General features: G+C 36.7%; 2 protein-coding genes across 3 annotated transcripts; one reads left to right on the top strand and one right to left on the bottom strand.

Moving 5' to 3' along the window:
- Positions 1-82: 82 nt before the first annotated feature.
- On the bottom strand, positions 83-10,770 carry LOC113671983 (acetyl-CoA acetyltransferase, mitochondrial). 2 transcript variants are annotated; one of them, XM_089214192.1, is made up of 15 exons: positions 10,653-10,770; positions 10,502-10,564; positions 9,885-10,002; positions 8,293-8,388; positions 7,777-7,877; positions 6,662-6,754; positions 6,266-6,316; positions 5,262-5,363; positions 4,484-4,535; positions 3,616-3,711; positions 2,828-2,941; positions 2,069-2,133; positions 1,268-1,357; positions 958-1,025; positions 83-754 (listed from the first exon to the last, which is right to left on the bottom strand). In XM_089214192.1, exons 1-15 carry the CDS (start codon positions 10,707-10,709, stop codon positions 634-636), a joined length of 1,287 nt encoding a protein of 428 aa, XP_089070318.1. In that variant the 5' UTR covers positions 10,710-10,770; the 3' UTR covers positions 83-633. The 2 variants fall into 2 exon arrangements, with proteins under 2 accessions (XP_089070318.1, XP_089070319.1); XM_089214193.1 differs by having other exon boundaries at positions 10,517-10,564; positions 10,653-10,769.
- Positions 10,771-10,772: 2 nt separating this feature from the next.
- Positions 10,773-14,131, top strand: LOC113672054 (uncharacterized). Its single transcript, XM_027188330.2, has 4 exons — positions 10,773-10,941; positions 11,242-11,337; positions 11,702-11,966; positions 13,097-14,131. The coding sequence occupies exons 1-4, from the start codon at positions 10,834-10,836 to the stop codon at positions 13,327-13,329; spliced, it is 702 nt and encodes a 233-aa protein (XP_027044131.2). The 5' UTR covers positions 10,773-10,833; the 3' UTR covers positions 13,330-14,131.
- Positions 14,132-14,821: the final 690 nt, after the last annotated feature.

The following is a 14,821-nucleotide window of genomic DNA, read 5'->3' as shown; positions in this document are numbered from 1 at the left end:
GGATGGTTTTGTAAACGCTTGAAATCTAATGCTGCTGCTGAATGATTAAATGTTACGGCTGAAATTGCGCTCACTTCTAGGATAGATTCATAGTTACAAATTTTTATTCTTCAAGTGAAAGCAACATGTGACATTTATTACAATTTTACACCCATTAGGACTTAAAAGGGAGCATTATTTGAAATAGAAGTATTCGTTGAGAACACCTTGTGCTCGACAACCATAATAGTCTTACAGTTCTTTTGTCGTTTCGTTTGCATTGTTTCTTTTACTGAGGAGATAAGCACGCAAGTCTACATAAAATAAACCGTTTTTTTTTTTTTTGCATTCTTCCATCCTATTGCCAAACTGTAGCCTGTTTCTAACACTTGAACGCGAGTGACTTGACCAATTAATAATTACTAAGAAGACGCAAAATTTAATAGAATTCTTTGGATATCCAATCTGTGCGGACAGAACTTGTGTTGCAACGATATAAACTGTACACCCAGCCGGATATCATTTCCTCTAGTGAGCCCCCACCTAGTTAACTTAAGCAGTTGAACTGGATGTAATAACTAGCCACAACAGAGGAATTACGCTATGGACTTGAATTGACGTCAGGTTTGTCTTATGACGTTAAGTCAGCTGACTTCAGAGTTTTTTGATAACCATAGCTGATGCTCCTCCACCTCCATTGCAGATGCTTGCTAGACCCAGGGCTCCCTCGGGTAGAGTATGAGTCAAGTGAGCTATTAACCGTGAACCTGACATACTGTAAGATTGAAACAAGCAATCAACAAACTGGACACGATAATTCAACGAGTGTAATTGGTAGAGTCTGTATACGAGACAAACTTGCATAACTGCCAGAGCGTAACCTAAACTTTCCAGCCCATAGGGTCAAGCCTCTACTGATCTTTATTTTCACCTTTTTTCTGCCCTTTATCTTGAACCAGTATCAACGACAAAACTTACCCAATAGGATGGCCAATGGACACGGCACCCCCGTGAATATTTACTTTCTCGGGATCCAACTCCATCAACTGTAAACAATAAGACCAATAACTTATTTACTCAAAATGCATTTCAAGTCACATCCATTTTATTTTCAACCACACTGTGTTAGGCTAATCACTTAAGTCTCTATCTATCACGGAAGAGATAGCAAGACGCGAAGCCAATCAGATCAGTCGCAGCATTTGTAATAGAATGTAGTAGATTTATACTAAAAATGAACATATTTCGACCTTTCTGGAAGTTCCACTGCTCACTATTTTATACCGACCTTGATGTTGCCCAAAACAACAGCACTAAAAGCCTCATTAATCTCCCACATGTGAATGTCTTCTTTCTTTAATCCTGTCTGTTGTAACAACTTAAGGCAAACAAAAACAAGACAAAAATAATAAAAGGTGTTATTCATCTTGTCATGGGCGTGTGCGTCCTCCACAAGTAATCGACCCCAGACCTTCCAATTCTGTACTCTTCTTTACCACTGAACTACAGAGAACAATGTGGTGAGTTAAGCCACTACTACGTTCATATGTGACAACTGCTCTGCATAACACAACAGTCAAATGTAGGGCATGCACAAGGGGATCAATTTTGGTCAGCCAGCCGTGCGCCAATTTCCCCTCGCAAAATTTCAAAGGAAAATAGAAAAAACAAACACTGTCATGCCAAATATGCGAGAAAAAAACATTAATGGTTTTATGTAAATCTGTAAAAAAGACAAAATGAGGTAAAAGGAAAACGCAAGACTTTCTTACACAAAGCTTACTTGATTACGGGTTTCCTGTTAATTTTCCATTTTGTTTTAGCTTTACCAAAATAGTTTTATGCTTTTCAAACACTGCAACTTACTTACTTACTTGAGCGTTTGCTTATAAGATAAGTTGTTTTTGACACCCGAAAAGCACACCAGTTAGCCTCACCTAGACTCTACAAGGTTTGCACATGCACAGACGTTTGACAAATGTGTTTGCTCTGCACACTGTCAGCATCAGCAATATCAAAAATAATAGAGTATACACCAAATTGTAAAATGCTTTGAAAAGAACTCAACGTTTTAAGTACAAGACAATACCTTGGGCATGGCAGCAGCTGGTGCAATGGGAAAGTCTATGGGTGCAACTGAAGCATCAGCAAAACCTGAAGAACAAAATACAGATACCTCCCTTTAAGGTAAGTAAACAAGAGTGTATCAATCAATTCTCATGAACTAAACTAATAATGTTTTATAAAAAAAAAACTCCTCCCTTGAATCTGATGTCAGTTTATCCTTAGATTACACAAACATGAATCACTGTAACTTATCACAGTCTTTTTCAGTACTTTAAAAGACTTATCTTGGCTGAGCAGGCCCTTATTAAGCCTTTAACTCCCATGAGTGACCAAGACAAAATTTCTCCTTACAATATCAATACAATATCAACTAGACAAGTGATGAGAAAAAAGAAAACTATCAATTTGGGGATAATTAGTTGATCTAACACTAAATTCTCTGAACTAACATTATAAGAATTGTATGGTTGATGGTAAGGAGAATTACAAATTTGGTCTGGGAGTTAAAGGGCGATAGAGCTGGGGAACAAGCACTTCTTACTGTGTCAGAAAGTTTGAGGCCTTGTGCAAGGAAAGGTCTGAAGGAGTCTGGCACCATTATTAGTGCCAGACCTCTCTCAGACATCTTGCCAGCTCACCTCAAACTTTTTTCACTGCTGATGAAACCTTTGTGTAGCAGGGCTAATACTATTAAGACCAGCTTGCAAGCAACCCTTTTCTGGATGGTCACATTTCCTGACTGACTGACAATAAAGTTATTCAACCAGCTCTCTCAAGTTACCTATGATGGAGGCAAGTGGCTTCACTCCTAGCCGGTCAGCAGCCTGTCTGGTCATGAGCACAAGAGCAGCTGCCCCATCATTCAGAGTGCTGGCATTAGCTGCTGTTACTGTACCTAAAGAATTAAATATGAAGAAGCGCATAACAGTCAACATGTACATCTATATTCTGTTATCAAAATGCTAAATTTTATTGAACTATTGCTGTAATTTCTCAGAACAGTTTCATTATTCAGGACAGAATTGCTTAATCACTAACTTCTTGCCTACAGTTATGAACTAACTCAAGTCTTCTTACAAGAAAATGAATACACATGTTGCTTAATATTAGAGAAAAGCACCTTACCACCCAGTAATCATCACTGAGTGTTCGGTTTCAATATTAATTATTTGATTGCAAATCAAGTTATTCCAAGAGATGGAGAAAAAAAATTATCCACCTACTAAATGCGTCAATGAAAGTCTGATTATCAAATATAGACTGCCTGATTAGGCTTGATGAAGGGAAGTTCTCATATTCAGCAAAGCATTAGTTATCAAAGAATTTCAGCTATTAAACAGTATTAATACAGATAATAATTAACAAGGTCTGTATACAAAAACTGCATTATTTTGCCAAATTTCTGTATGGACATCTTGTCACTGTATTTAGCATTCCACCTATCAAGTAACTTGAAGTGATCTAAAGGCCAACTGTACAAACAACAAATCTACTTGCTAAAAGGAGCCACACTTTCTCTGGCCAAAATTTTGACTAATTAAATCACTAAAATAAAATAAGAGGGCTTACCATTTTCTTTCTGAAAAACAGGCTTCAGTGTTGCAAACTTATCAAATGAAACTCTCTTGTATTCTTCATCTTCACTAAATACCACATCAGGTTGTCCTGATAACAAACAAAATATAAAATTGTGGCCAATTTCACTTCACTTTGATTTCTATAGCTAGTGAATACAATATTCAAACAACTGCCATACTTAAGATACATCAAAGCATATTGCTGTAGCTTCATGAGAGATTTACAGCTAAAAGCGTTGTTGTGGGTGAGTTTTTTCTTTAACTTAGAGTTCAAATGATTCACCACTGCATTTAATAACAGTTAAGTACTCAGTACCTTTTAAGTACTTTACAAGAAACTGTATAGGTTGTCTTCACACCAACAAGCAAGGTAATCTCAATCTATGATGGCATTAGGATTTTCTGTTTTACAGTTTTGGCTATTTTTTTTAAGATCAGTGTTCTGGTTTTTGCAAAAAAAAAAAACTTCCATTTTTGTTCATTGTGGTTTGTGGATCTTCCATGTTTTAGCATTTGGTTTTCAGTTTCCATCAAAAATACTTATGGTTTTTCAGATTTAGATTTTGATGTGGTTTTCAGTTTTTCCTGTTTGGGTTTCTGTTTCTCTTCAATCTAAGTGGCAATATTTTGGACCTCCACTGATCTTGAATAGCTGTGAAACCTCTGCATGCTCCACCTGTCACCACTGCATCAGATCGATTAGGGTTTTAATGGGAAAGTTTATTGGTTTTGACAGTTTTTTGGTTTTTTAACCATCTTTTTTTTTGCAGTTTTGCAGTTTTGGATGATTTTTTCTATGGTTTTGTGGTTTCTAATACACCCCAATGCCCCCCTCTTCATCCAGTAATAGACAGACATACCTTTCTTTTGAGGAATGGATACAGGAATAATTTCATCTTTGAATTTCCCTGCCTAAAATGGAATACACAAAGCAAAATATTTCCCTTCCCATGGTAACAATGACTTAAGAGTGTTACTAATATTGTATTATCAGCACTTCATCCAACTTTCGTGGATATTGTCTTAGCTATTGTACAATACCTATGTAAGGCAGCCAAAATGTTTAGCTCAACAACACATAGTTTTACCTTTAGCTTCCTAAATTTTACTGGTAAGTGCTGAGTTTGGAAACCAAATGTTCACATAAGGCAAGAAATGGCTGAATAAAATGCTGGAAAATAACCTTTGGTGGAATAGTGAGGTTGACTACAGGTGCCCTAAGCTCCCTCAGAGAGTAGATTATGTATTAAGCCACATCACACAACATCAATCACATCCAATATCAATCCCATACAAATCCATGTACTTGAAGTCATGTTTGATATCGCATGATGTGGTTTGACACATAATCTGCTCTCCTAAAGGGATTAGGGTGCCTGTAGGTTGACAAGAATAAGACCAATTGGATGTACATGTTAGAGTTAAGTAAACTGTAGGTCTGTTTAACTGCCTATGTCAGGTCACATTTGACTGAAATAGCTGAACTTAGTCTACTCTTTTCCTCAAACTTAATATTCATTTTTGTCTTCCACAATTGTTCAGTCAGGTGAAGAACACAAGGTGTCAACCTGGACCTAACACTGGTACTCAGGTAATGTTTCTTCCATGTTATTCCCTCAGACAAAAATGGGTAATTACCTCCCAGGCTGCTGCTGTCTTCTTGTAAGAGCCTATTGCAAATTCATCCTGTTCCTCTCGACTTAGTTCCAGCTTCGAAGCTGTATTTTCTGCACAGTTACCCTGAGAAATAGCAGGAAGTATTATTTTTTCAATTAAATAGTAACTGCTGTAACTATGCTTGTCAGTGTCACCACTTAAATAGTGACTGCCATATCTGGAATTAAAACTCTCCATGTGTGGGTGAGGCACAAAGCTGAGGGAACATGACCTAAATTTTATTGGATGACGAGATCACTATTACTTCTTCTTCTTCCTATGGATGGGATGCTAGTTCCTTTAGTTAGTATTTCTTCAAGTTTACATGTCCATCTATCCATCCATCATCTCCTTACAATATCACCCTGGAATAATACATTAAGGTTCCGGAGAATGAAGTAAATGATCACCAACTAAAGAAGCTCTTGATTTTATTTCTATATTCTCCTCATCACCACCTTAGGAAATGTATAGAGAACAGTATGGAGAATATGCATACTGATGTTAGGGTATAAAGGATTAAATATTTTAAGTGTAATGGGTTAAAATATGTATTGCTTAAAGGTTCTTTCCAACTTTTCAATGAAAAATAAGAAGTGCACTATAGTGGTATATAAGAAGTTGAAAGATTTTCTGGGTCCTTTTCTTAGATTTGTTTCTTATGTTGTGGTACTTCAGCAACACTGAAAAGAGTTCAAAACATGTAATATTTGACAAGGTCTGTATACAAAAACAGCATTAAGCTTGACAAGTTTCTGTATGGACGTCTCATCAGTTCATTTAGCATTCTGCCATTCAGATGACTTGAAGTGATCAAAAAGCCAACTGTACACACAAGGAATGCAGAAACTATTGTATGTAGCAGAAATTAAAAATTAACAAAAATGTTTTTTCTTTCCAATGTGGCAAAATAGGGAAAGAAGTTGAAATCTGATACTCTTTTTCCAAGCATGGTAGATTTTTGTAGGATACTTATTTCTACATACCATGTGGATCTGATTGTATACATCCCATAAGCCATCTTTAACAATCCCATCCTACAAAAGGACAAATACACCTCACCTTATTTTAAGTGCATGATTGACAAGCAAGAAAAAAATCATTAATTTCATCTTATTAAATAATTATAGAAGAAACACCAGAATTCAAATACAGTAACTATAAGTTTTCATTAAAAATTAGTCTGTGTTCAATATCCATTTAAACTAAGCAACCAATCTGACATGAAATAATAAGACTTCCCTCTCCCCTCCCACCCTCCTCCACACTCTCTTAATAGGTCCCTGTCAGGGTGCCCTCCAGGGTAATAGGCCTTCCAGAGTTATAAGCCCTCAAGAGGGTTCTCCAGGGGCTTATCAGAGCTTTTACAGTATGTTACTTGCCTCCATTTTGTGTCCTCCATACTTTGGTGGATCTCTCCCAACCAAAAATGGAACATTTGACATACTCTCCATTCCACCAGCAACCATTACTTCCTGACGACACAAGTAACATAAAGCACAAGATAAAGTAACTTCTGACTTGATCACCAGTTTTATTACATGACCTGCCACTCCTTCTTAGTCGATGAGTACAAAATATTTTCTTTGGGAACAAGATTTTATATTGCAGGATGGCTTTTAAAAGAATATAATAAAACAAACATGTGAGACAATGAGCAATAAGAAAAACAGAGCAAGGTATGGAGATGCTTTCACCTTTTTTTGTTCAATTGTCTTGGTTCTGTAGCATTCTTAATTCCAAGTGACTAAATCAGTCTGAAGTCACCTGAACTCAACAAATGCATCATTTTATTCAATCCAAACATGAACTGGAAAGAATGTTATGTTCAAATAGAAAATGAGAGAGAAAAACTTACAATGAAGAGTGCATCAGAATTTCACTGGTGCATCAGAGTTTCAACAGTTAAAACAAAATAAGTGATTGCATTTCTTGCCACTCGGAATAATTCTGACTACATAGCTACCAACCTTTTATCTTGCACCAGCTCATGTTAACTGATCAATGTCTCACATTCAGCAGACCAACTTCAATTTTTTAAGTCTTAACTAGCTATTTCAAAAACTTTTAAAAGCATAAAAGAAATGAAGTTCCCTTCAGGATTCCTTCAAAAGAGAATCAGAAGGAAAATCCTCAAAACCAGGTCTTTGGACATGCATTGCTATAATTGCAGCCTTCACACAACATTAACTTTCCAAATTCTAAAGAAAAAAATCCTATGCTTCCGACTCAAAAACTTTGACACGCTCATTATGGCTTTTCCATTCTCCATGATACCATTCATGAACCTGGTGTGTGAAAGGATATTGTGGACGGAAAGGTGTAAGGAATTGGAGAGGGATGAGCACCAAAGGAGAAGTGAACAGATGACATCAGGGCATGATCAGGAATGTCTTTGGAGAAGGGTAAGAAGGAGGCCCAAGACAGATATGGATAAAGAGCAATTTGAAGACAACCTCTTGGTAAACACACTCACAAAAAAAAAATCAGCCCAAACCTGACTTCCACATGCAAGACTTTGAGCTGCCATCATGATAGACTTCATACCAGATGCACACACTTTGTTAATGGTTGTACATGGAGTTGATATTGGTAAGCCTGGGAATCATCACCAAAAATGCTATTCCTCAAACTAGTGTTAGGTTATTACGTATAAATATGACCAATGAAATAGTGACTGCCCGTTGTAAAGGCCAACAGTCAGACCAAAGGATAAAACTTGATATTTCAAGTTTATGATCATTTGGCAAGCTGTCATGGACAGCCTGAAGATCAACACTTTCACAGAAATTTCTTTGTAACTCTCACTTTCCTTTGCTTTAACCCTTTACCCCAGTATGTATATTCTCCATCATGTTCTCTATACATTTCCTAAGGTGCTGATAAGGAGAATTTGTCTAACAATCAAGAGCTTCTTTAGTTGGTGATCATTTCCCTTTTTTCTTGTGACCCCTTCATGTTTGATTCAGGGGTGATACTGTAATCAGAGATTTGTTGCTAGTAACTGTATTACCTGCTCCAAGTGTTGCTTGTCTTGTCGGTGCTTGACCTTCACCAGCTGTACACACATTTCCCATATAGACCTCCTGTACATCCTCTGGTTTAATACCTTAATAAGAATTGGTAAAGTCATGGTAAAATTTTACAAGATTGAATATCAGAGCCTGCAGCTAGGAGCTGGCACACTTCACTGATTGTTAAAAAATATCTAAGCTTTTGCCTTAAATATCAGTCATTTGTTCAAATTGTGGCTAAGAAGATGATATAGACTGACTGAAAGGGATAAAAGCTCAACAGGGTCTACTTTTAACCAGAATCTGCTGGCTTAAAGCATCTCCTGCTCCGAAAACATACTTTTCTTATTCCCCCTTCATTTTAATTTTATTTGTGGCACCCAAACTAATTATTGCATCTCAGAAAACCAAGAATATTTTTCAAACTTTGCTATGTATTTCAACTCTGCATTATTGACAACTACATTCCTAGGTTACGTTGAGAAGGAGAATAGGACTGAGGGGAAAAAACAACATCAGAGACTTATCAGTTTTAAGTATTTACAGTGTGAGCCAAGCCAATTTATCAGTATCCAGTCATTCTGTACCCACAGTTGTTTTTTACTAAAATTCAGACGATTTGTACCCAGTTTGACTCAGTTTGAACCTAAAGTTCTGGGCAATCCATACTTGTCTTAATATTCATTCAATTGAAATATCTCATATGTGCATGAGAAAAGATATCAATTGTATACAGCATGTCAATAGACTCAAGCAGGTAAGATAAAAATACAATTCTGATTTGTATACTTGTGACCTTCTAGAGAAAAACATTTAAATTATTGCCTAACACAAGGTAAGTAAAGTATTGTTTATACTTGTGACTTTCTTAACATTAACAGTTAAACAGTTCCTCACACAAGGACAGTGTCATTTTTCCTCCCTTTACTATTAAAAACAAAGACATACATTAGCTGGTATTCCCAATAGAAAACAGAAGATTGTCATTTCTTTCTGTCTATGATTTCTAAAAATTGAGGCTTTGACAATAAAATATTGGATCTCAATATAAGTTCATTGTTATTGTTATTACTTCAAACATGCTAAACAGGGTAAAAACTCTTTACTAGTATGGGTATGAATGGTCCTTGCAGGGTACGAATCAACTGGATACGAAACAACTGTGGTTATGAAACAACTGGTAACCAATTTCACATATAGAACAGCAAATGACTTCCGAGAGCAAGAAATTTCTTGTGCTGCATACTAATTTTAACTGGGTTTACACACTGAAAAATCCACCTCTTGAGTCTTTGAAGTAAGTTTCTCTCTAAAAACACAGCTAAATTAAGTTAAACTTGTCTTAACTGAACACAAGTTGGTGATGGCTAACAATGTAGATAAGAAATAACTGCTTAAAAAATAAAATAAAAATAAACTAAGATTTATGTCAAAATTAGTTCATAGTAATTAGTACAAAGTATGTTAATAAAAACTCTAATTTAGTCAATGAAAAGAATAAAAACAGTGTTTCTCCAGAGGCACTAAAACAACTGAAGGAAAACCTTGTTATGTCTGGTTCAAATTCCCCTTAATACAACAAATACAACACCTGCTTTTTCTACTGCAGCCTTTACTGCAATAGTTCCTAATCTTGGGGCTGGAAAATTGCATAGTGTACTTCTAAAGGATCCTATTGGTGTTCTGACTGCACTTGCAATAACCACCTCCTGAAAATTGAAACAACCAAAAGACATAGTTCAAAACTTTGTATCTAGGTTCATTCTTATGAACTGCCATCGGCAAAATAACAATTAATTTCAAGTAAGTCAATTTTTTACCATAAAACCGATAAAGAAAACAAAATTACTACATTGAATGACGATGCAAATTCTTAAAATCAAAATTACCTTTTAATTGCACATAAAAGGGTAATTTAATATTATCAACGTAAATTGGCCGCCATAAAGGGTTTGAAAGCTTTCAAACTCTTAACGGTGGCTAATTTATGTTATCAACTCAGTTGAATATACCAAATTACCCTGTTATACTCTCTTACTGATGCAGCACCACAGTTTCTTTAGAAACTTGCCCCCACATAATCATCAAAGCCAAAGCTAAAAGAAGTGAAACTTTTTCAAGAATATAGCTGAATATGGTACTGATAATCTAAAAATATACTTTTAGTGTAAATTTGGCAGGTTTACTGTAGAAGTTTAACATGGTTACATTCGTTATACCCACGTGTAATCCTGGTACCGTAGAGAAAAGCTTCATGGACGCATTCCAGCACTACGAAACAAAGGCGTTGCTCATTAAGCAAAAGGAGGATAAATTTGGATAAAAAATTGAGAAATTGTCGAATTTGTTAAAAATTTACCAGACTTCTTGAGAAATTTTGGCTGGAAAATCTCAGTGCGATCATTGGACTCGCCATTTTAGGGCTGTCAGCTTTTTACTTTATGTAATATCTCTGTAATTCCCAACAACAATTATTGGTGATACCGCTGTAACGTGAGTGCAGGCTCAAACGTTCAATAACGGAAGCTAACAGAAAAGGGATGGAAAACATGGATATTTCGAAAGTGATTTTTCATCTGAGGGACATAAAGGCAGGAATGGTTGATGCATGGCAGGAAGAATTTGCTCCTTACAGCAATACCGTTAAGGTTAGAAAAGGCGAATGATTTCATTTGATACCAAAATCTTTCATAGATGGCGGGCTGTTACTTACACGTAAAACAGCCTGGTCTCGTCCGCCATTAAGGATGTGGACTTTATTAGGAATGCCAATTGAATGGGTCAAATATACAACCCAGGAATATGAAATTTAATCTGACCAAATCCAGCTATTAAACTACTGTAACACTTATGGAGAGAATAACACTTATTGACACGTTTTACAATTTTTTCAAACTTAGCTTTTGTCTTTTTTAAGATTTGACATTTCTTGACTTAATTTTTGGTAGATATCCTGTGGAGACATTTTTAAAGGGGCTCCTGCAGCAGATGCTATTGTGTCCCCAGCAAACAGTTTTGGATTCATGGATGGAGGTATTGACATGGTAAGGCAACATAAATAATTATCTTATTGGGGGCAGGTCCTATGGAGATTTTAAAAGCAATATTTAAAATATTGCAGAAAAAAAGGGAACTAAACAAAAGGGATGTTGTATTGAGGTTTTCCTGTGTGTAGTCCACAGGATAGGTTCTTCATTGCCAGGAAAAGTTTTCCATTCAAGGTCCTCTCCCTCCTCTTTCCTACAACTAAAACTTTATTATGAGTATCATCCACTGATGTACCCAAATATCATGATTATGATAAATTGCCACTTTCACTTGACAAATAGCACCCTAGACACTCCCCTTTGGCCACCCCCTTTCACCTTGTCTAATTATCATTGCCTCTGTTGTTGTTTTGAACCACAGGTTTACATCAATCACTTTGGCTGGCAAATGCAACACAGACTCCAAGCATTTTTGAAACAGAATCATGATGGTGAACTACCTGTAGGTCTAGCTGTGATTATTGAGACACTGTCCCCAGATGACAATGAGAAGAAGTTTAAAAATCCTGAGTTTAATGAAGGAAAACTTATTAAGTATCTCATCAGCACACCAACAATGAGAATACCGATGAATGTTAGTGATACTGTCAATGCTTATCTGGCATTCAGAGCAGTCATAAGAGCTGGTTAGTTTAATGAACTTTATATATATTTCTAAGTGTAAAATTTAAAGCCTGTAGTTATGTGGAGGACTGCACAGGCTCTCTATATCTGAACTAACCTCTTTTTCAAAATCACCAAGGAACAAGGAGTATTGCTACTCTTCGCAGACAAAATGGTAGTTCCTTGAAGGTCATACCCCATGCAGATTTATCAAGGTTTCCTGCACAAATTGCCACCACTACCATTTACATGTAGACTCCCTAGGGGCAGGGGACACTGTGAGGGTGAAGCATCTTGCAGGAGAACACAAGATATGAACGTATGATCGTGACTTGGGCTTGAAATCTGACTATGAAATCTGGGTTCAAGGACACCTACTAGAATGCCACTGTGTCACTTCATGCTAGTCAGTCTTGTATGGAATTGATTTCAGTTTGTATTGAAATGACTCAGCTCCCTCTACAGCTTTCCATCTATTAGAAGTTAATTAAGTTCTGCCGATGGAGCCATGCTATGTTTTGTAATACAGACCAATATGTTAGCAAAACAACCTATGAGATGTATATGTATGTGAACTGACCTGAGATGTTGGCTAAATGACCTAGGAGTTTAATAAACTGGTTGTTAGCAAAATGACTGTTAGGCAAAACAACCACAAACACAAATGCTATTGATAGGTATACAAACATGAACTCAAGAAAAAGTGCCTGTCCTGTCAAGAACAATTCTTGTTTGGAATACTAGGTACCTATGAATAACAAATAGTTGCCAATTCAGAAAACAATGGAATGAAGAGAATACAACAAACCAAGGAAATAAGTAAAGAAATGTTCTTACAGCCTTTCTGGCTTTGAAGAACATGGTTTTATGACCTCAGCCAGGTAGCCTGTTCCATATATTTGTTGTTTGTGTGGATGACTGGAATTGTGGGCAAGCAAAACTCATGGTGGGCTAAGATAACCCCTGAACTTTGCCATTTGGCCAAAGTCTGTTCTCATCTCCACTGAACAAATCAGAGAGCTTAACATGGGCTTCAGTCAGACCAACACCCTAACGTTAAGGCCCGTGTTTCTTTCTCCCATTCCCCGCAAGTTTCTGAACAGGAAAATTTTTTTCCTTTAACATGTCAATCTTATCTGCTTATTTTTGGCAGTAAAGGAACACAACAAAGCAGAAAAAAATGCCCAGAATCAGATCACCAGTGTGTTATGTCCTGGCCTTGGCACAGCTGTTGGCAGGATGCCTCCTAGGAGATGTGCCTTCCAAATGCGGCAAGCCTTCGAGATTTGTGCGCTGGAAATGAAAAGTTCATTGAAAAATCCGAAAGCCCTGGGGGATGTGTGGCAGCATCACGAATCCATGCAGCACTATAAAACTAAACTATAAGAGGAGACGAAGATACCTCTCACATATTAGTGAAGTGCAGTTTATAAAGGCTAGAGACTATTTACCAGAGTGAATCAACGCCAAATATACGCACGTGTTGGCTGTACAATGGACAACGTATTTAAATACTGGACGAGGCTTAGCTGTGCAAAATACCCAGGATGTGGAAAAGTTAAAGGACTTGTATCAGGAAGACATGTATATAGGGGCTAACTTGTATATACTAATGCACGTATAAAGGGGGTAAGTTTCTAAAGAAACTTTGGTGCTGCGTTGGTGGGAGAGTATAACAGGGTAATTTAGTATCATCAACTGAGTTGATAACGTAAATTAGCTAACGTAAAGAGTTTCAAAGCTGCGCTACGTAGGGTTAATGCTTTGACGAAGCGTCGTTCTCACGAAGGGCTAATCCCCGAAACGTCAGCTTTGAAACTCTTTACGGTGGCCAATTTACGTTATCAACTCGGTTGATAATTCTAAATTACCCTAAATGCACGTGTAGCCTGATTCAGTTGTAGTGGAGGCGATGGAATAAGGGGGGCAAGAGAAAATCTATGAGGTTAGCCCCCCACGTTTTTCCCACACTCCCATCGTTTTTTTGTTATTCATCACAAACAGGGTCCACTGTAGCAGGCAAATGTATATGGGGATTTTTTCGGAGGGGGACAAAGCTGAAAATGTATTACTCTCTTTAATCCTTACGTAGGTATGTCTAAACGTTTTTTGAGGTATTTTTCATGATGTCAACTTGAAGTACCTTCCTTTAGATAGAAGAAATCATTAAAATACTTCTACTATTTGATATATTTTATGAACCGAATACAGCTTGCGATGACTGATAGAAATAGTTAAAATTTTGTTTGAAAACTTCGATAGCATGATAATAGCGTAATTTTATGTTGTTTAAAACGCGACTGGGCGTAGGCGAATCTATTGATTTTATACCACAACTACCTGGCTATTGCTTTGAATTTGTTAAAACCCCGTTGTCTACCGGTGGTGTTGGTCTTTTTATTAATGAAAACTATAAATATCGAGTCTTAGAACGCTCTACTAATTCCTCTTATCAAGCCTTGTGGATTGAAATTTCACTACCAAATCACAAGAAAAATATCTGCGGCATTGTTTACCGACAACATAATAATGCAGATCAATTTCTTGACTATCTTTCGGATTCCCTCGAGTATTTCAGTAATCACAATAATAATATATATCTCATGGGAGATTTCAATATAGACTTGCTAAAATATGAAAACTGTAAATACAGCCAGATACTGCTTCAGTGTATGCAAAGTTTTTCTATGCTTCCTACAATTGATAAACCAACGCGAGTGTATGGGTCCTCAGCGACTTTAATTGACAATATCTTCACAAATAACCTGACGAATAATATTTCTAGTGGCAATATCGTCACCGACACAACCGATCATTTTTCGCAAGTCTGTATTGTCAACGTAAACAAGCAAAAATTACCACATACAAAAAAGACTAA

This window comes from Pocillopora damicornis, chromosome 8, assembly GCF_964200805.1.
Source record: "Pocillopora damicornis chromosome 8, jaPocDami1.2, whole genome shotgun sequence".
In the NCBI taxonomy this organism is placed as follows: Eukaryota; Metazoa; Cnidaria; class Anthozoa; order Scleractinia; family Pocilloporidae; genus Pocillopora; species Pocillopora damicornis.
Note: the sequence above shows the minus strand (reverse complement) of the source record. Positions and strands in the feature narration are given on the sequence as shown.

What these genes read in the sequence shown, in the direction of transcription:
- LOC113671983 (XM_089214192.1), bottom strand. Translation starts at nt 10,709, where the DNA reads ATGGCGAGTCCAATGATCGCACTGAGATTTTCCAGCCAAAATTTCTCA. An exon ending in AGACAGCAGCAGCCTGGGAG is followed by an intron (nt 4,536 to 5,261) that starts GTAATTACCCAT and finishes ATTCCATTTTAG; the next exon opens with GCAGGGAAATTCAAAGATGA. An exon ending in TGTTTTTCAGAAAGAAAATG is followed by an intron (nt 2,942 to 3,615) that starts GTAAGCCCTCTT and finishes TTAATTCTTTAG; the next exon opens with GTACAGTAACAGCAGCTAAT.
- LOC113672054 (XM_027188330.2), top strand. Translation starts at nt 10,834, where the DNA reads ATGGAAAACATGGATATTTCGAAAGTGATTTTTCATCTGAGGGACATA. An exon ending in CTTACAGCAATACCGTTAAG is followed by an intron (nt 10,942 to 11,241) that starts GTTAGAAAAGGC and finishes AATTTTTGGTAG; the next exon opens with ATATCCTGTGGAGACATTTT. An exon ending in CAGAGCAGTCATAAGAGCTG is followed by an intron (nt 11,967 to 13,096) that starts GTTAGTTTAATG and finishes TATTTTTGGCAG; the next exon opens with TAAAGGAACACAACAAAGCA.